The following is a 22,225-nucleotide window of genomic DNA, read 5'->3' as shown; positions in this document are numbered from 1 at the left end:
CAATATACGTTTAAAACATTTAAAATATACACTTGCAACATACGTGTATAGTCGGTGCAACATATACAACATCCAGATAAAACACTTGCAACGTACGTTTGAAACAGCTAAACATTTGAAACATACACTTACAACATACGTGTATAGTCATTGCAACATATGCAACACCAGATCTACTTTTATAATATTCAGATGAAACATATGCAACATACATCTGAAATGCATGAAACATACGGTTGTAACACGAAGCTCGATGCCACGGTGCCGAGGTCGAACCTCGGCTATGTGTAGCGCGAGGTACGAGGCGTAAGCGACGCGTGGTGCGGGCAATGCAAGGCGAGAGCAGCGCGGCACGAGACACAGGTGGGGCATGCGAGGCACGAGGCACAAGGCACGCGAGGCGTGGGGGCACGTTGTTCCATCCTGTCCGACCGAACAGACGCTCGATAGCGAAAAACACCTATTTTTTTACAATTTAGTTATTTTTTGAAGAAAATTTACGTTTGGCTCCCTAAGAGAAGTAAACTCATCTTTGGACCCTGGGGGTCGGCGCTAGGACTCATGGCGCGGAGGTAACACGTCTCGGCGCCACAGATCTTGGTGTCGAGATACCTGGCCAAGATCCTAGATGGCGTTAACGTGGCTGGTACCTCGACACCATAGTACATGACGCCGAGGTCGGCGCCAGATCTTGGTGCCGAGCCGGAGGAGACCATGATCAGGTCACTGTCGCTGATGACTGGCCTGCAACCTGTTTGGCTGGGTTTATACAATCGTATACGATCGTGGATTATAAACTGGAACATTATTTTTCTCTTACACCAAACCAGCCGGCGGTAAATAATCCACGATCGTTTACGACCAAACAACCAGGCTGTTGGCCTGTTCACGTCAGAGCGTGGGCTGTTGTGCTTTGTGTGCTGGACAGTGGAGAGCGTGAACGATTTGATTGCGCGGCTGACCGGCTGTACCACCTTGAAGACCGGATTTCTCTCTCGAGACGCTGCACAGGAGCTTCACCACATTCACGATCCGGATCGTGCTCAAGATCCCCACTAACGATCGAGTCGACTGTCCCTGCACGGGGCTCTACTTCCGCAAGCCTGGCATCGGGCGTTACGTTGATTCCACCGAAGATCCAATCGATCTCGGGCTTACGTCGATCGACCACACGCAAGACCTGTGGTTGCACGAACGGTGTAGACAAAGTTGATCTAACTCAGACTCGTCTCGTGCACGAGCGCCAGTCAACGAAAGGACTCAATGCCATCCGTCTAAAGCTAAGTGACGCTTTAATATTTTTCTAAATATTCTCCAATCTTCGTATATCACCATAATGTTTCTCCGGGCTGTTTTCTCTATGTTTGCTCTCCAAACATTTTTCTTTCATGTATACCATCTTAAAGATGACATACAGCTAAGTCTAAGGTGAACAGTCGCGTTGATGCTCGGACGCCTCTAGAGACGGCCCTGTCTCCGGCTCCTCCCTACACGTGCATGAGCGTCTGCCCTCTGCGTTATGGGTGGTTGGCAGTGGCTCCTTGGTGATGCCTGTTCCTCCTACACGTGCACGGGCTCCGCGCTCGGTGTTATGGACTATGGACTAGCTAGGACTAGAGACTCAGCTACACACTAACTGTTCGGGCGGTTTATATTAAACATAAATATATTTTCACGCCAACTGATCGCTGAACTGCATACGTCGTTTCATCACTATTGCTAATTTTTCTCTGGAGTTTATTTATTTGTACATCATGTACTACCCGTTCTCTATATTTATATTGTAGGATCATCGTCCAGGTGATCAGACCACCTGGTGCTCGGACTTCTCCACTGATCAACTGGTCGGACCGCTAGGTTCATGGACTTCATCACCGACCAGTTGATCGGACTGTTCGCCGCTACGTTAGGGGCTCCTCGGTGCTCGGACATCGCCAGCTACGCCGGGGATTCCTTGGTGCTCGGTTTCTTCGTGCTCGAGGACTAAGTGGGCACACTTCACCGCACGGACATCGTCAGCTATGTCGGTGCTCGGACCTCGCCGCCTACGCCGAGGACTCCTCGGTGCTCGGACATCGCCGCCTATGCCAGGGACTCCTTGGTGCTCGGACATCATCACCTACGCCAGGGACTCCTCGGTGCTTGGACGTCGCCGCCTACGCCTACGCCGGTGACTCCTTGGTGCTCGGACATCGCCGCCTACGCCGGGGACTCCTCGGTGCTCGGTCATCGCCGGCGACGCCAGGGACTCCTCGCTCCTTGGTGCTCGGACATCGCCAGCTACGTCGGGAACTCCCTAGGTGGTCGAAAATTGCCAGCTACGCCAGGGACTCCTCGGTGCTCGGATCTTGCTAAGTCTCATCGGTGTGCTATCAAGCTGCTCCATGTTGTTCGGATCAGGGTGCTGATCTTGAGCGGTGCGTCTGGGGTCTTGATACGCGCATGTCAGACAACGTCGGCAAGCTTTCTTTTTCTTTGACCCTGCTACAAGATTCATTCTTCATCTTCCAGCAGGCTCGGGGACTAAGTGGGCACACTTCACCTTACGGTGAATGTGCTTGTTCTCATCTCGAGGCTACGCTTGGGGGACTAGCTGCTTGCTCGGCTGGTCTTCTACTTTCTGACCCTGGCACTACGCGACTACGTCACCTACTGTCAGGCTCGAGGACTAGCTATGGGGGTATGGCCCCCGGTATCTACAAGACAAGACATGGGCCGCACCATCAGAGGTGGCCCAGCCCACAAGATCAAGGTGTGCACTGCGCTGCTCGGCGTGCACCGCAAAGACATTGTATAGTACCAAATATGCTACTTTACTTGTAACCCTACCTCCTCCAGAGTATATAAGGAGAGGTAGGGGTTCCCTAGCGGGGAGGGATCCATCAGGATCTATTAGATCTCATTGATATACTGTAATACAATCAGACGCAGGACGTAGGTATTACGCCTTCACGGCGGCCGAACCTGGATAAAACCTCGTATCTGTCTTGCGTCACCATCTCGTTCGTAGCTTGTGCACCTGTCTACCGATAATCTACTACCTTGGGCATACCCCTAGGTAGACTGCCGATCATATTTCGTCGACAGTGGTGCGCCAGATAGGGGGTGTGCGTGCTGCTCCCTAGACGAACAAGATGGTCATCATCCCTGATTCCATGGCTACACCGAACGGCCTCACGTTCACCATCGGCCAGATCACCTGGACCACTGGCTCCGACAACTTCATCGCCATGACCACGGAGGAGGTGCAGATCCAATCTGCGTCGACCACTACTTTACCAGCATCAGCTATGGCTCCGATCACGTTGGATCTGGCTCCGGCCACACCAGCATCGTCTTTAGCCACGCCGACAACCCGTCGTTCGCTTCCTCGCTACAAAGGTAGGCAGATCGATAACACCGACCTGCTCGACTCCATCGATTAGGTCGGCACCAAGCTTGTTGAAACCCTAGCTCTGGTAGATTCGGTTCAAAATCAACCTACTGAGCAGGTAACCACTACCCACAACAGATTTACCCGACCAGCTCGGGCCAGTCGTACTGCACGACTCGGTACGGATCTCGTGGTCACGTCTACTCCTGAAGGGCGCTCCGTTCATCGTCGACCAGCCCCCGCAACGGGTCTCTGGCTCTCCGAGTGCGAAGCCTTGATGGAGAATTACCAGGCTCAGCCCTACGGCCTACGAAACACTGCTTCCAGCCACTCGTACGGGCTGTCGTTGAGGAGGTGCTCGAACAACAGCAGGCTCGTCGCATCGTCCAATCTCGAGACGCTGCACAGGAGCTTCACCACATTCACGATCCGGATCGTGCTCAAGATCTCCACCAACGATTGAGTCGACTGTCCCTGCACGGGGCTCTACTTCCGCAAGCCTAGCATCGGGCGTTACATTGATTCCACCGAAGATCCAATCGATCTCGGGCTTACGTTGATCGACCACATGCAAGACCTATGGTTGCACGAACGGTGCAGACAAAGTCGATCTAACTCAGACTCGTCTCATGCACGAGCGCCAGTCAACGAAAGGACTCAACGCCATCCGTCTAAAGCTAAGTGACGCTTTAATATTTTTCTAAATATTCTCCAATCTTCGTATATCACCATAATATTTCTCCGAGCTGTTTTCTCTATGTTTGCTCTCCAAACGTTTTTCTTTCATGTATACCATCTTAAAGATGACATACAGCTAAGTCTAAGGTGAACAGTCATATTGATGCTCAGACGCCTCCAGAGACAGCCCTGTCTCCGGCTCCTCCCTACACGTGCACGAGCGTCTGCCCTCTACGTTATGGGTGGTCGGCAGCGGCTCCTTGGTGACGTCTGTTCCTCCTACACGTGCACGGGCTCCGCGCTCGGTGTTATGGACTATGGGCTAGCTAGGGCTAGAGACTCAGCTACACACTAACTGTTCGGGCGGTTTATATTAAACATAAATATATTTTCATGCCAACTGATCGCCGAACTGCATACGTCGTTTCATCACCATTGCTGATTTTTCTCTAAAGTTTATTTATGTGTACATCATGTACTACCCGTTCTCCATATTTGTATTGCAGGATCATCGTCCAGGTGATCAGACCACCTAGTGCTCGGACTTCTCCACCGATCAACTGGTCGGACCGCTAGGTTCATGGACTTCATCACCGACCAGTTGATCGGACTGTTCACCGCTACGTCGGGGGCTCCTCGGTGCTCGGACATCGCCAGCTACGCCGGGGACTCCTCAGCGCTCGGTTTTTTCGTGCTCGAGGACTAAGTGGGCACACTTCACCGCACGGACGTCGTCAGCTACGTCGGTGCTCGGGACCTCGCCGCCTACGCCGAGGACTCCTCGGTGCTCGAACATCGCCGCTTATGCTAGGGACTCCTCGGTGCTTAGACATCACCACCTACGCCAGGGACTCCTCGGTGCTCGGACGTCGCTGCCTACGCCTACGCCGGGGACTCCTCGGTGCTCGGTCATCGCCGACGACGCTGGGGACTCCTCGCTCCTTGGTGCTCGGACATCGCCAGCTACGTCGAGAACTCTCTGGGTGGTCGGAAATCGCCAGCTACGCTAGGGACTCCTCGGTGCTCGGATCTTGCTATGTCTCATCGGTGTGCTATCAAGCTGCTCCATGCTGTTTGGATCAGAGTGCTGATCTTGGGCGGTGCGTCTGGGGTCTTGATACGCGCATGTCAGACGACGTCGACAAGCTTTCTTTTTCTTTGACCCTGCTACAAGATTCATTCTTCATCTTCCAGCAGGCTCAGGAACTAAGTGGGCACACTTCACCTTGTGGTGAATGTGCTTGTTCTCATCTCGAGGCTACGCCCGGGGACTGGCTGCTTGCTCGGCTGGTCTTCTACTTTCTGACCCTGGCACCACGCGACTACGTCACCTACTGTCAGGCTCGAGGACTAGCTATGGGGGTATGGCCCCCGATATCTACAAGACAAGACATGGGCCGCACCATCAGAGGTGGCCCAACCCACAAGATCAAAGCGTGCACTGCGCTGCTCAGCGTGCACCGTAAAGACATTGTATAGTACCAAATAAGCTACTTTACTTGTAACCCTACCTCCTCCAGAGTATATAAGGAGAGGTAGGGGTTCCCTAGCGGGGAGGGATCCATCAGGATCTATCAGATCTCATTGATATACAGCAATACAATCAGACGCAGGACGTAGGTATTACGCCTTCACGGCGGTCGAACCTGGATAAAACCTCGTGTCTATCTTGTGTCACCATCTCGTTCGTAGCTTGCGCACCTGTCTGCCGATAATCTACTACCTTGAGCATACCCCTAGGTAGACTGCCGACCATATTTCATCGACAGTTATTTACTGTTGGCTGGTTTGATTGGTTTAGTGTGAGAGAAAAATACTATTCTAATTTATAATCTAGAATCGTATACGATAGTATAAGCCCAACCCAAGAGTCGCTGACAGTCTTTTTTTTTTGGGATGGAGTGAGTACTCAGTCTCCGCAGAGAAATCCGGTCTTCGAGGTGGTACAGCCGGTCAGCCGCGCAATCAAATCGTTCATGCTCTCCACTGTCCAACACGCAAAGCACAGGAGCCCACGCTCTGACGCGAATAGGCCAGGCCAGTCGTCAGCGACAGTGACGCGATCACGGTCTCCTCCGGCTCAGCGCTGGCGCCGACCTCAGCCCCATGTATTAGGGCACCGAGGTACCGGCCACGTTAACGTCAACTACAATCTCGGTCAGACACCAGAAACGTATTACCTCTTCGTTATGAATCCTGGCGCCGATCCCAGAGTCCAAAGATAAGTTTATTTTTCTCACGAGGCCAAACGTAATTTTTTTAAAAAAGACTAAATTATAAAAAAGATTAGGGGAAAAACAAGAGCAGTAAACCAATTGATATTGCTCAATATTTTTCTAGTCTAATTTCAACCGTCGGATCCTTATCGCTCTGGTTCTTCCTCCCCCAATCCGCCCCTGCTCGCCCTCCGCCTCCAAAGTCCAAGACTCCAACAAACACCGTCTGCCCGCGCGCTCCTCCACCGGCGCCCCCCGCCCGCGCCCCGCGGCCCCGCACCAGCCTCGGCGCATCACGCGGCGGCATGGTTGACTGCCCGCGGCTGCTTCTGCCGGCCCCTCGCGTCGCTGCCGCTCAATACACGTCTGGAATTGGGTCGAACCAGGGACGCGCTCCCTTCTCCGTTTGTTTCAGCCGCCTCCACCGGCAGTGGAGCTCCGTTCCTGGTGAGTTCGCCTCATACGCTCGTGTAACCAAGCCTATAGTTTCTGATATCTCTGCAACTAAGCCTTCTAAGCTTAAGTTCTGCGCAAGCTTAAGCCATGTTTTAGTTTAAGAGAGGATTACAACTGATTCAGCTTGTTTGGCTCGACCAAATATTTTGGTGATTTATGCGTTATTAGCTGTCTTATTCTCTGGATGAAACATTGACAGACTTGGGTCAACACAGTGCGATCCTCATCCTCCGGGGCCGGAAGCCAGTCAAGCGTCGCGGATGAACCGGAGGCTGCAGAATGGGCCTTGCAGGGTATCTGCTCACACACTTTGTTGCAGTGGCTAGTAGGTCCACCAGGTTTCTGTCCGATGCTCAGATCGTAACAACTATCATTCGATATCTGCAACAGATTTCTACACCTTGCGGAAGGATGTTGAGTTGGCTCTTGAGCGTGTCAATGAAGTCAGGCAGTCTGCCGGTTTGGAACAGCTTGAGGAGGATATCGCTTCGCTTGAGAAGAAGTCCACTGATAGTTCCTTGTGGGATGATCCTTCCAAGGCACAGGAGATACTTGTTTCTCTGACAGAGGTCAAAGACAGAGTAAAGCTTCTCAACGATTTCAAGTTACAGGTTTGACCACTCACAGCATTGCCGATGAACTGAATGTACTATTTCACAGTTTCTATGATAATAGCGATGACATATTTGCTGCATATTTGTACAGTTCATGGTAGCTAATTAACAAAAAATAAGAATCTGCTGCATATATCCCTGCAACAGTTTGGATTTTGGAATTATAGATGCTATCACTTTTCGTGGAAGAAGAATGCCATATGTCTACAATTTGGTATGAGCACTACTAGTTTTTAGTTGTACTGTTCCTTTTCTACTTGTAGGTTGAAGAAGCTGAGACTATTGTGAAGCTTACTGAAGAATTAGATTCTATAGATACTGGTCTTCTTGAGGAGGCCTCAAAGATTATAAAGGCATTAAATAAGGCATTGGATAACTTTGAGATGACACAGCTTCTTTCTGGACCATATGACAAGGAAGGTGCTGTAATTAATATTTCTGCTGGCGCTGGTGGCACTGACGCTCAGGTAGGCATTCACTGTGTTTAAATCTTTTCTTTGTAGTGATTAAGAATAAGTCTAACTACGGAGTGAGGTGGTGGTGTTCATGTAAGAGGCCAGTCCTTTTTTCCTCCCTATAATACAAAAGGTGCGCAACTCTCCTGCGCATTCGAGAAAAAAAAGAATAAGTCTAACTTCATACAGTCAACTAAAAGTCCACTATGACATCGATACAGTCTCCAATATTGCACTTTGACTAGTAATATTATTCGAAATGTATTATCTTAAATAGAAATAGTTATATATTATGAAAAGATTCTTCATGAGGACTCTAGTAGTATCAAACTTGTGTCGTCAGTCTAATATGAAATTTGAGATATTGATGGTAAAAAATAAAAAGTTTACTTACAACAAACCTAGATTGGCTTATATGTACGATCATAGGAAGTATTTAAACTCTCTTTAGGCAGGATGGTTGTATTCATTAAAAAAATTTGAACAGTACTTTTCGTTTGGGGAAAAAAAAATCTTATGTATTTGTCATTCCGTACTTTGCATAGGAAGAAATTAAGCTTGTTACTTTGTTTTTTGTATTATTAACTATAAGTTTTGCAATAGCTTCCATATACAATTTTAAGTCTTATCTGTCCCCATAAAAGTGTTACCTTGATACTATGAAGAGACACTAACAGAATAAAAGTAGTCAAACGATGAATATTGCAATTTTGGCTGTCCTCAAAAGTACACAGTACACACAATGAACCATGATACAGAGATGACATTGTTGATGACTACTCCATGCAGTATTTATAACGATACACTCATACACAACTGTACTCACCTCATGAAAGAATATCAAGGACTGAATTTTTCATTTAAAAGCATTTGTTTGCTTACTCTAAGTGTGTTTGCATCCTGCTAAAATTTTTGTTTGATCTGTGCAGGATTGGGCTGACATGTTACTAAGGATGTATGTAAGGTGGGGAGAGAAGCAGCGTTACAAGACACGAGTAGTTGAGAAATCACCTGGTGAAGAGGCTGGTATAAAATCAGCAACTGTTGAACTAGAGGGAAGATATGCTTATGGCTATATCTCTGGCGAGAAAGGGACACACAGGATTGTCCGTCAATCGCCATTTAACGCTAAAGGGCTTCGACAGGTAATATTTGCATTTCACAGTTCTAATTCTGTAAATTTATCAGCATTTTTTCGTGGTTAAGGGATAGTGCCTTTCCAATTCTACAGTATATTTGCATTTCACAGTTCTAATTCTGTAACTTTATGCAGACAAGCTTTGCTGGTGTTGAGGTTATGCCTCTTTTACCAGAGGAATCCATGGCTGTGGACATACCTGAAGAGGACCTGGATATAAGCTTCACAAGAGCTGGAGGTAAAGGAGGCCAGAACGTAAACAAGGTGGAAACGGCTGTTCGTATGGTTCATATTCCAACTGGAATTGCAGTTCGTTGCTCAGGTACAATTTCAGACCAGCTTGCATCTGCATATGCCGAACAACATGCAGTCAGTCTTCTCTGTGTAAATTGGGTCTTAGGTTGACTTTGACAAGATAATAGTTATGAAAAAAGCAAAAAAAAATGTAGTAAATGAATTGGTGGTAAGCAAAAGATGTGAAAAAATTATTAATGCCCTCCTGAAACTACCAGAACTTCCTACCCCTGCATAGTTGATAAGCAAAATTTTCCCAGCTTTTACCAAGGCTTGATTGTCACTCTCGCAGAAAAAGATATTTACGACATCTTTGAAAATTGAAATCAAGAATTCAAAGTAACTGCAGGTTATCAAGATAAATCTGACATTTGTTTTTGTAACATACCAATATCCAACTTTGCAGAGGAGAGGAGCCAGCTGGCCAACAAAATAAAAGCCCTCAACCGGCTCAAAGCGAAGCTGCTGGTGATCGCCGAGGAGCAGCGTGCATCAGAAATCAAGCAGATCCGTGGCGACATGGTGAAGGCAGAGTGGGGGCAGCAGATACGCAACTATGTCTTCCACCCCTACAAGCTTGTCAAAGACGTCAGGACAGGGTGTGAGACGTCAGACGTCACTGGCGTCATGGACGGAGAGTTAGATCCCTTCATCAGAGCATACCTTAAGTACAAGCTCACTGCAGCAGCTACCAGCTGATTTTGTTGAGGATCATAGCGATGAGTGATAACTACAGCCACTGTCTTATGTTGTAGTATATGAATTTTTCATCGTTTTTTTTCCTCTCTCTCTTGATTTAGTAGACTTTCATTGCACTAGCAATCTAGCATCGTATTTATTGATTTAGGAACCAACGTGGAAACATGGGCTGTGCTTCGAGTTTTACAATAAGTGTCTGATCGAATTGCATCATTGATAAAGACCTCGTGGCTCGTGCTAGTTCCATAAATTGTATTGAAATGGATATATGGCTTCGTGTTGGTATGAGATGTTTGTTATAGAAAATTTAGGATTTGGTTCATATCCAAACTAAATCATTACCCCATTAATTTCCCAAATTGATTTTTTTCCCAGTTATTGCAGGCAAATGAGCTTTTTACATTCTTATGAACGAAACAACCTTAGTCAACAGCCGTGAAGTCGGCTTGGAAGTTGGAACATACGATTCCTATGAGAATTTCAGGAATCTCAGACAGCATCACGATGCATCGCTGAGTTTTAAATATGTTTCATCACGTACAAAGATTAACCTGGTAAGTTATCACGAACGCAAAACACATGTTATCGTGTTCACATCCAAGCAGGAGTCATCCCAGGCTTCAGCCATTATTATTGGCATCATTCCGATTCGTGTATCGGAGATCCAGTATATCCTTGCGACATGGTGAAAGCAGAGCGGTGGCAAGTGGCAACAGATATGTGACTACGTCAAGCAGAGCAGTGGCAACTGATATGTGACTAATACCCAAAGCACACTACCAGTCGGTGGTCGAGGCTGTGGCTCGGAAGATGCCGCCATGCCACGGGGCTCTAATGGCGAGGAGTGGACGTCTGGTCTGGATCAAGTCCGTGCTCCGCGCCGTACCAATCTACGCAATGATCGCTGAAAATCTGCCGCCTTGGGCACGGAAGGAGATCGACAGCCTCTGTAGGAAATTCTTTTGGGCAGGCGCAGACGCATCCATTCGAGGGAAGCGCATGATCACCTGGCCAACCGTCTGCAAGCCAACCGAGCTCGGGGGACTGGGAATCAGCGACTTAAAGCTAACCGGGTTCGCCCTACAGACCAAATGGCTATGGTTGCAGAAAGTTGATCGCGACCGAGCCTGGAGCCAGTCGCCAATCAAAACTGCGCCGGAAGTTCAGGCCTTCTTCAGGGCTTCAACCTACACAGTTGTCGGGGACGGACGCCAGGCTCTCTTCTGGGAAGACCGATGGATCAACGGCGAGTCGGTCGTCGACATTGCACCATGCTTATATCAATTGGTGCCCAGGAGTACTCGCAGCAGGCAGTCGGTCAGAGATGGCCTCATCGACAGGGCCTGGACGCGAAGCATCACCGGGGGAATGTCAGCTGACGCTATCATTGAATACCTCTTCCTCTGGAACACACTGCGCGACTACCAGCTGACTGATGCCCAAGATCGGACCATCTGGAGATGGACACCGGACGGTTCGTACTCGGCGAAGTCAGCATATACCATGCTTCACGCCGGATCAATTCGGTTCCTCAGTCACAACCTCATGTGGAAAACCTGGGCTCCCCTAAAGATTTTCCTATGGCTGGCGTTCAGGCGACAGCACTGGACAGGCGACAGAAGGCTCAGGCACGGCTTGGATGCACGCGAGGAATGCTACCTCTGCGAACAAGGGCATGAAACGATCGACCACATTCTGTCACAATGCTCTGTCACTCGGGAGATCTGGCACCACGCTTTGACAGCCCTTGGCAGGCAATGTCCGCAGGCGGCGATGACAACCATTCGCTGGTGGCGGCGGCTGCGTTCTCTGTTCCTTGGTGATCAGCGCGCCGGACTCGACTCCCTGTTCGCGCTCATCTCGTGGGAAGTTTGGAAAGAACGAAACGCCAGATGCTTCAGGGACTCTGCGGCGACCACGAACGAGCTTCTCCAGATCATAAAGGCTCAAGCAAATCAGTGGATCGAAGCTGGAGCGGTCGGCCTTCGAGCGCTAGCACGGAACTAAGCTCACCTGAGATCGTTATTGTTCAAAATGTAATCCCTGGTTCATTCGCAGTTGCCGGGTGGCGGCAATCTTGTAAATATACTCTATTTCTCCTTAATACAAAGATATGCACGCTCGTGCGTATTCGAGAAAAAAAAAACTGATATGTGACTACGTCTCTGTGCTTTCGACGTCTTCCCCTGCATTTTCTGGAAGGCTGAAAGCGCGCAGCAATGTTAGTTGTTTTGGCTTAGCACAGAGCCTTGCAGAGCACTAGACATTAGACATGTCACCACAAGAATGTTGCAAGTTATGTATTTTTCATAAACTTTGTGTATACCAAGCCTTGCTTATTTGTTACTTGGACAAGACGCGGTCTTCACTCTCCAGTAGCAAAAATATGGCCACCGATTTTCAAAGTAAATGCTGGTGCAGAAGAAAACATGACACTTGGGCAGTACTTGTACATCAATACCACAGTACTTCACCAAAATAATTACAATAATAACCACTAGAAAACCTGGCGCGGCTTTTGGCCTGGCAAAGCCGCGCGTGTAGCACTCCAGCCGATGGCTCTATCGCTGGTTTTTTTTTTTTCTCTCCAAACAACGATGTTATGTATATCTTTGTGGAGTTTTCCTATCCTTTTTGCGTACATGCTTTCTGATTTTTTGCTGGCCAACGGTACAATATATTCAAGTAGTAGCAGAGATTGAGATCCAAGGACAGTTTAATAGAAAAAAGTAGAAGATGAAAGTCAAAAAGGGCATTTGCGCATTTTTAAGAATGGGGCCAAACAAATTATGTCACTTTGACTTCAGTTCAATGTCATTGGAAGAGGGATTTGAGATTATCTTACCCGAACTGTAATACAATATACAATTTGGTCATATATAATTTTTGTGTTTCTACAAACTCTGCTTCCCTACTTAGTTGAAAATTTTCCTTATTTAGCATCACAAAATCATGCAATTCCTTATTTAGCACCGAAATATAAAAGTTCCCCAAAATAGCATTGACTTAATTTTTTGTTCCCTAAATAACACTACCATTAGATCTGACCTCCAACATCGTTAACTTGGTAGGGAAAAGATCGTTTTGCCCCTACTTTTTCATGTATAACACCAACAACACATAAAGGTCGTTAACTTACCATGTTTTGACATTGAACATATTTTGCTGGTACATTTTTTTACATTGAAAATTTTGTTGCAGTACTATTTCTTTGCACAGATTATTTATGAACCACACATGAAAAACAGGGCAAAACAGTCTCTTTTTTTTCCTCTAAGTTAACTGTGTCAGATGTCAGATGTAACGGTAGTGCTATTTAGGGAATCAAAAATAAAGCCAATGCTATATTTGAGAACTTGCTATTTAGGGAATCAAAAATAAAGCCAATGCTATATTTGAGAACTTTTATCTCGCGATGCTAAATAAGCAATTGCATCTTTTTCCGATGCTACATAAGGAATTTTCTAAACCCCTGGCTGATTGGTAGAGGAACAAATGGCAGGCAGCTGCAAGCTTCATAGTTACTACAGCAGGCATTGGAGAGTTTTAGATTTTGCCTCTCATGTTGAGTCATGAAACAACAAGCAAGTGCACATTTTTGTTTGTATATCTTTGAGAAAGGGATCAAAACTTCAAAAAGTACATAAGTTCAGAGAAAATAACTTTGTACTATTTTGGAACTTCTACGTCTTCCTGCTCGGACCTTCCTATGCCTTTGTTCAAAAGTGATAACAGCAGGAACCGTTATTACCTGTATTTTTTTTTTTTGAGCAAGCAAGATTTCTCATGCGCTGATTGCCTAGAAACATTGCTAGTTGCTGCCTCATAAATTATTACCTGTATTTGTTTAATCTGTGCATGATAATAAGTGTCATTTCATCAAAAATTACTGAAAGGCACCTTTCCAAGGAGAAGGAAGGAACAAAATTTGCAAGCATACATGGACACGACCCTACAATGTAGCAACAATATTTGTTGTACTGTAATATTTTTGTACACCATATTTATCTTGCAATTCATGTTCTGGACCATGTGAGTTCTTTCCTCGGAGCGGTTTCCCAGCATCCTCCCACAAGAGGGAACTCAGTCTTCATCTTCGCACCAATGGCATACCACAGTACTTCACACGCAAAACTGCCATCCACACCTTGGTTTATTTGAGGGAACAATGATACAGATATTCAGCCTGTTCGCTTGTTGGTTTCAGCCAGGGCTTATCAGCCAGCCAACAGTGTTTTCCTCTCACAACAAACCAGCACCAGCCGGGCTTATCAGCTCAGAAACCAACCAACGAACATGCCGATTCTCTCAAAGTGCCGGTCGTGAAGCCCCAACCCCAAGCAGAAGATCAGCAACCTCCATCTCGCGGTCTATTCCCATGAAACCGCTGAGCCTTATCTCTTGAAGCGAGCTTATTCACTTGGAGCTGAGGGCATTTGAGTCCATACGAGAATACACGTCGTTGTATACGCCTGCAGCTAGGCCCAAATCATCGCCATACGTATTCTATGGTGTTCTAGTGGGAAACGAAGATTTGCAATGGCATGCTTCAAAATAGGTGAATAGTAATGATACTTCTCCAAACTTCAAAAATTGCAATGGTACCAATAAAAAAACCCTAATATCAACTATGTCGGATATGATATTATTGGGTATCGACATCACAAATATGCGATCTGAGTATTTGGATATGGATACGGTATCGTATGTTGAATATTCGGATTCAAATAGACAGATCTGAACCTCTCTAAACGAAGTCAGTCTCAAATATGGTCGAAAAATATCTGTACTGTTTTGAGATGGGGGTATTGGAGGAGCGATGGGGACGAGCGGACGAGGAGGCTGAGTGGGCTGGCAAGGGTGTTTGGCAGCCATTTGGATAAACCACGTGATCAAAGGGCAACTTCGGCCCACCAGAGATCCATTACAACTGGTGTTCAGGCCCAACGTCCAGCCCATGGTGCTGCGTTGGTCTGTTGCCCTAATTTTTTACTATTTAACCCTTTTTTTGAATAAAATTTACATTTGGCCCCTATGAGAGACTTAAACTCATCTTTGGACCCTGGGAGTCGGCGCCATAAGTCCTGACGCCGAGGTAACACGTCTTGGCGCCACAGATCTTGGCGCCGAGGTATCTGGCCGTGCACAGAAAAAAAAATCTTACGTGGCCGGTAGGGCGGCGCCATGGATCTCGGCGCTGACCTCGGCGCCACGAACTCTGGCGCCGAGCACGGACATCTACGGCGCAGAGTCTGCGTGCCAGGCAGTGTCCTGCTCTGCTCCTCAGCGGCTTTGTCTCGGGAATCACGGAAGAGAGGGAGAAGAAAGAGGACACAGAAGAGGCAGGCACCGCCGTTCCATCTACTGGTGCTGCGGCTGCAGCGTGTACTGCTAGGCGTGTGAACTATGTCCTGTGGGTGTGGACCGTAGACTGCCGTGCCCATACCTACTCCTGCTCCACACCCAGAAAAAAGTCACGGGTTCCGCCTAGCTGGTGTTGCTACGCCCAGTCTGCAGCCCCTGACACGACGCGCGGGTGGTCGTCTGTCCCTGTGATAGGAGCCGCAGTACTTGGAGTAGTAGTGGTCCGGGGCAGTGCCAGGCGCTCGGGAACTGTTTTCAACAATTAAAAAATTGTGGTGATGATGAGTTCCAAGAAATGAAAAAGACAGTTTTATCATCAGAAAGAGGAGCATACTGAAATTGTTCAGTTGTTTTCAATCAACAGAGAAGCACAAACCGATCAGAACAGAAAGAGGACCGTATTATATTCAGAAAGTGTTGCACGTTTTCCTAAAGTTGAGCCTGACAAAACCAATATGAAAAATCTAACTAATGAAATACCACAGCATGTGAATACTAATGCGCTAGTACAAGGGCACTGTATAGGTACTAGTACAAGCTAATGAAAGACCACAGACTGAAAAGCACCAAGGTTGATATGTTGATTACTTAGATAATTAAAGCAAATCAGCCAGAGGACCGGGCACAGCAACACCAGCGAGGCGGAACCACGCAACGTACTCCCTCCATCCCAATTTAACTACACGTCTGGGATTGGAGGGAGAAACTTAGTGCAACTGTCAAATTACCATACTACCCCTATAAGGAAGACTTGGCATCCACTGAATAGGCAGAACATGATTACACTTGCAGTACAAAAGTACAAGTCTGACACAAAAGAAATGTGTGGCAAAGAATTTCAGAGGGCTGCAGCAGTAGAAAAAGATGGACACGGCAGCAGCAGCTGCTAGTGGCATACTCCCTCGTGAGGTTGGCCGGCCGTAGCGGCAAGTCTAGTGCTTGTGGGATTAGAACGCACGCCGACGCTAGTGCGATGGTCGGCCACGTTGTAAAGCCAGGCGCCGCTGAATCAGTGGTGAAGCCAAGTAGCACCGACTCGGCTAAGGAGGTGTGGATCTACGTACGCGGGTGCCGAATCGAGAGGGCTGGCCTACGCTTCAACTCGTAGGGCGACGTGTACGTCCTTGGCTCAGAAGATGTAGAGGTGGCTGCTAATGTGGCGGTCGGCGTGGAGCTGGCACCTGCGGTGGCCGTGGACGGGGCTACCGATGTGGATCTAGCCCTTGCGATCGCCGCGGACGGGGCTGCCGACGTGGATCGGGCCCTTGCGGTAGCCGCGGATGGGGCTGCCGACGTGGATGTGGCCCCTACAGTGGCCGTGGCAGGGGCTGCCGGCGTGGATGTGGCCCCAGAGGTGGCTGCACGCCTAGCCGTGGTGCTTTCCAAGATGGAACCTTTCTACCATGAATGCTTCATCGGCATGTATAAGGTTATGGTGCCTCTGTTCTTCACCCCTCCCCCCTAGTTTATTTGCTGTTGGTTCAAAGCATAAATTGAAATCGTGTTGCTGCTGGTAGATGATGTGCTTTTGGTGCCATGGTTAACTGATGTTTGTGCGATGATGTAGTGTACATTCTCACTTTGTGTAGCTGAAGTGCTTTTGTGTACTAGGTGTACGTTGTCACCTTTCATACTTTTGGTCCTATGATGAACTGATGTTAATGTACAGATGAAGTGTGCTTTGTGTGATAAACTGATAATCAGTGCACATGTGCCATGATGACTTACGTTCTCTGACGATGTTATTAAGTCTTTGATACAAGTGATCATGCCGAGCTCTTAGGCAATTTTGCTACCGTATTTAGTACTACTGGCACACATGATTAGCATAAACAACCACATATTATAAGGTCTTCTAATTTACAGCAGTACCATAGATGATTAACATGACCAAGTACATATGCTGTACTTACAGCATTAGTACACATTAAACGGTTTCCAAATTTACAGCAGTACCACACATGATTCTCATGATCAAGGACTCCTGCTTTATTTATAGCATTAGGAGACATGATATACGAGTAATTAGTTTCCCAATGATGCCAGCACATCCTCATATAGCTTCCTATCACAACCAAGGCTTCTAGGAAGCATGCCTAGTGCCTCTAGCCGATCTTTGTCGATGTGAGGAATCTTGTACTTGTTTCCTCCATGATCTTTCATCACCTCAATCAAACACCCTTGTAGTGTCAAGAACACCCTATTCAAAGTTTCTGGATCATACTTATCAAACTCATGTTGTACATTCGCAATAAGGTCATCCAAGTTCCTAGAGATCCCATCATAGGTTAAGGATTGGAGAGAATTAAAGAACCCTAGGTCTAGTACATTCAAATCTAGGGAATTGGCAGGTTGGTTGATGAGTCGTATGTCTAGTCCTATCAGTGCAACAGCAGCAGCAAATTCTTCATCATTTACTGGCACATGTGAAGGGGCATTATCTTGCTGAATGTAAATGGTTTTTCCTGCATGTTCCCGTGGCCACCGTTGAATAATAGCATGCAAAACTTTACCGATCAGATATGACCTCATAGTAGTCCGATCTACCTTGATAGGTTTGGTGACTTCGGCCCCCCTTCCTCTATTGCGGCTTCTTTTTGCTGGTTCCTATAGTAAATGAAACCAAGTAAGGACCACAAATTCGTAGCACAAAAACTTATGCAAGAAAGTGAAACAAGTGTATGCTGTACCTTTCTAACAAATGGCCACACTCCTATCTTCCCATCAAAAATACAATTACCTGCTTCATCATATATTGGTCTTCCTACTGCTGACAAGAACATAACTTTGCCAATGCGATTCTTATTGTGCACAGTCCTGTGTGGATCCTCCTCCTCAGGAAGCATATAATACTTCATGTACTTGGATGTGGTGTTGAACCACTTCTCGTCCATGTGGATGATGTTGTCCATTTCAATGAACTTGGGTTCATTTGGCAGTGTCCGCTGATCTATCATGGAAAGACACCATCGTAGCCTGCCTTTCTTGTTATCTTCCGTTAACAGAGGCTTTAGTGTGCTGGAGTGGCGTCGTAGTCGGCCTTCCTTGAACCATCTATGCAGAGTGCTCTTCTTTATACCAATAGCATTAGCTAGAGATCGTATAGTCCTCCTCCTATGCAAGGGAACTCTAAGAACATCTAATAGATCAATTTGTATCCTTTTGTGGCCACAATTCTTCCTCCGTGATCTACTGGTATGCCTTGTGCACGGCACTGCTTAACTCTTCGCCAAACACCACGCACTTGATACCTATTGACCTGAAACATATGAGCTACTATATTCGTAGTGTTCTTTTTTAATTTTCCACGATTACTTCTCTCAAGCAATGCTTCATATATTTGTTGACTTTCAGTGTCTGTCAAATTTCTGCACTTATGTGAATTATTTGCATTTGTATGTTCATCTTCTTCAACATCTGAGTCCTCCAACTCCTCCTCATCGAAGACTATGTCCACAACATCAGCGTACACACCATAGCCGTGCATGTCCTCGATCATGTCTGAAAAAAAGTGTGAGATAACAGTAGCAAAATGTACAGCCAACTAATTTATTCTCTTGAGTCCTATGAATCATGGAGCATTCTTTGCAGAAACCTGATCACATGTTTACTAGAACAAATCATCTTGTCTAAATGTTCTTTCTTTTTGGTGACATTTCTTCAAATCTGGTTTGTGCAGGATGGGTATTCAACTCGGCATTAGGATATTGTAATGACAACTCTACTGGACGTTACTATGATTCGAAGTATGGTTTCTATTATATGTGCTTGCTTTACCAGTAACACACTATTGTTGATTTTTCACTCAGGATGCATTGTTTTTTCACTCAGATAGCAGAATGATATGCATGCTTGCAATTAATCATGCAGTAGACAAAAAGTATGTCAACCTTGTGAGTCGATGTGCTCATTGAAATAGTAAGAAAAAATCATGCTGAAATTAGTTGCTAAAAACAGGTGAGGCAGCAGTATGTCTCCATTGTTATTGAACTGCTTGAAATAGTGTAGGAAAGTTGTTGCTATTATGGTGAATTGGATTGTTTGGAACTTTTGAGGGGTTTCATGTAGATGTATTGCTGATTTTGTACTGTGTAATGAACACTAAAGAATCACTATTATTATCTTGGTATGGTAACTCAAGTAGACTGAAGTTGTAGGCTACAACACTTTGGATGCATGTTCTTTTTCATTTATGCAAACTGAGTTTACCAAGGCACCTAAAAGTGGCCGAATGATTTTTGACTCAGCTAGCAGAATGATATGTATGATTGTGCTCTTATCTTGCAATGAATTATGCTGAACACAACGTTTTGTTATTTAGGAAAACTATGTCAACCTAGTGAGTCGATATGATCATTGAAATAGTATGAAAAAAATTAAAGTTCCATTGGGGCTTACTGATCATTTGTTGCAGCTCATTTTGGTGATCAGCAGCTTCTAAGTTGAGGTCAAAATCATCTTGTATCTGCGGAGCATCAAAGTTAAAATCTCCATCTTGTTGATGGTCGTCCTCAATAGCAAGAACTGCAATAGGGTGGGTCATAGGACTTTAATTAATGCAGAAAGTTATTTTTACACAGTACACTTTGTTTTAGTAAAGAAACTAAGAGAAACATTACCTTCATGAGATTCTTCTTGTTCTCCCTCACAAGCAGCAATATTGAGGTCTATGGCATGCACATCACCGTGTTGCTCTTTCTGGAGATAGTGGGACTTCAGTGGATGCACTTGTGCTTCTTTGATGGGATGAAATTGATCTCCTTCATCATCAGCAGGCTCTTGATTTAGGTCTGGTAAGAGCTCTTCACTTCCTTCCCCTGGTACTTTGTTTAGATCTATGGCCATGGTTGAAGATAAAAGTGTCCTGCAGGCTACTAAGGGCTCTTCACTTTCTTCACCTGGTACTGTATTTAGATCAATGGCCATGGTTGAAGATGGAACTCTCCTGCATGCTATAGAGATTGGCACATTTGGGATCTGGATGGCTTGTGTTGGGTTCATCAGGAGCATGTGAAGCCATTTTATAGTGGGGCAATGACGCCAAGTTTGCTGATTCAAATTTTGGATGGCCAGGCGCAAGTGCTGGAAGTTTCTGTAATGGCGTAGAGTGCTTATTCGTGGCCACGTGTTGTGTTATTGTAGCCATTGCTTCTCTCTGAAATTCTTTGCCACACATTTCTTTTGTGTCAGACTTGTACTTTTGTACTGCAAGTGTAATCATGTTCTGCCTATTCAGTGGATGCCAAGTCTTCCTTATAGGGGCAGTATGGTAATTTGACAGCTGCACTAAATTTCTCCCTCCAATCCCAGACGTGTAGTTAAATTGGGATGGAGGGAGTAGTACACTGCTGTGCCTGCCTCCTATCAGCGGCACTGCCCCGGACCACTACTGCTCCAAGTACTGCGGCTCCTATCACAGGGACAGACGACCACCCGCGCGTCGTGTCAGGGGCTGCGGACTGGGCGCAGCAACACCAGCTAGGCAGAACCCGCGGCTTTTTCTGGGTGTGGAACAGGAGTAGGTATGGGCACGGCAGTCCACACCCACAGGCCATAGTTCACACGCCTAACAGTACACGCTGCAGCCGCAGCACTAGTAGATGGAACGACGGTGCCTGCCTCTTCCGTGTCCTCTTTCTTATCTCTCTCTTCCGCGATTCCCGAGACAAAGCCATAGAGAAGCAGCGCAGGGCACTGCCTGGCACGCAGGCGCAGACTTCCATGCTCGGCGCCAGATTTCGTGGCGCCGAGGTCGGCGCCATGTATTATGGCGCCGAGGTACCGGCCACGTAGTATTTTCTTCTGTGCACGGCCAGGTACCTCGGCGCCAAGATATGTGGCGCCAAGACGTGTTACCTCGGCACCAGGACTCATGGCGCCGACCCCCAGGGTCCAAAGATGAGTTTAAGTCTCTCAGGGGGCCAAATATAAATTTTATTCAAAAAAAGGGTTAAATAGTAAAAAATTAGGGTATATTGCGATTGCATCCTAAAAAAACAAAGTTGGGAGTAGGATTTCCCTCAAAACAAAAAAGAAGAAGTTGAGAGTAGGTGTCTAGGGCTCGTAGCAATGATCTGACACCATTATTGTTGAAAAGAAAAACGATCGGACACCATTCCAAAGCAAATCCAGTGGAACTTTTGGAACCACAGGGCCTGTTTACAACGTAAGAATTTTATAGGAATAATTTCATAGAAATCGGTTCAGTTTTTTTTTAAAAAAAAAAGCACAGACAAAATTCCCCATGTTTGAAAACCTTGTCTCGTCGTTGATACAGCGTGCTTGTCGCTTGAATTGAATGGTTGATTAGATTAATCGATGAACGTGCACGGTAGCAGCACAACACGATTCATATGGTTGATCAGAGTATCCAATGCTATGTATTGTGGAATAAGGTGCCACATGTCTAACAAGTCAGTTATAAATCTGTTAAGTCTTCGCTTGGATCAAAATTAAACTTGGCGATCAGGTTCTTAATTACCAACAAGTCAGCTAGTTGAGCAGATCTCAAGGATAAGAGAAACCAGCTCACTGCAGCCCGCGTGGAACGCAAGGGAAAGAGAACCAGGAGCTAGCGCAGCACGCTTTGATGCTAGCTTCACCTAGTTTGAGATTGTTTAGGAGTGAGCTGTGATTATAAGCATTAAATATTAATATTCTCTTGAGATTAGCACTGTTGTTCCATCCAAGATCTCACTTCAACCTCTACCACCCATCTTGAGCAATGTTGTGCAGGTTTAAATGATTGCTTATGCCGTCGTAGCACTTAAGAGTGCAGTCTACAAAACAAGCACTTTGTGTATACAAGAAGAGTAGAATGCTATGCCACGATTTTGCAAACAAGCACTTTGTGTGTACAAGAAGTGAGAACTATTGCCCTGTTTGGATGTTGGTTTCAAGAAACTCTAGTAGCGAGAAACTATAGTTTTTTTTAGGGA

At 46.4% G+C, this 22,225-nt stretch overlaps 1 protein-coding gene and 1 pseudogene across 1 annotated transcript; one reads left to right on the top strand and one right to left on the bottom strand.

The window, feature by feature from the left end:
- Nucleotides 1-6,443: 6,443 nt before the first annotated feature.
- LOC136546910 (peptide chain release factor PrfB1, chloroplastic-like) lies at nt 6,444-10,180 on the top strand. Its single transcript, XM_066538863.1, has 7 exons — nt 6,444-6,714; nt 6,939-7,016; nt 7,114-7,334; nt 7,601-7,804; nt 8,722-8,937; nt 9,066-9,252; nt 9,631-10,180. Exons 1-7 carry the CDS (start codon nt 6,573-6,575, stop codon nt 9,921-9,923), a joined length of 1,341 nt encoding a protein of 446 aa, XP_066394960.1. The 5' UTR covers nt 6,444-6,572; the 3' UTR covers nt 9,924-10,180.
- Nucleotides 10,181-17,312: 7,132 nt separating this feature from the next.
- LOC136544430 (uncharacterized) lies at nt 17,313-18,868 on the bottom strand (annotated as a pseudogene).
- Between the last annotated feature and the right edge of the window lie 3,357 nt (nt 18,869-22,225).

This window comes from Miscanthus floridulus, chromosome 3, assembly GCF_019320115.1.
Source record: "Miscanthus floridulus cultivar M001 chromosome 3, ASM1932011v1, whole genome shotgun sequence".
NCBI classification, from domain to species: Eukaryota; Viridiplantae; Streptophyta; class Magnoliopsida; order Poales; family Poaceae; genus Miscanthus; species Miscanthus floridulus.
The sequence above is the reverse complement of the archived record's forward strand: the minus strand, read 5'-3'. Positions and strand labels throughout refer to the sequence as shown.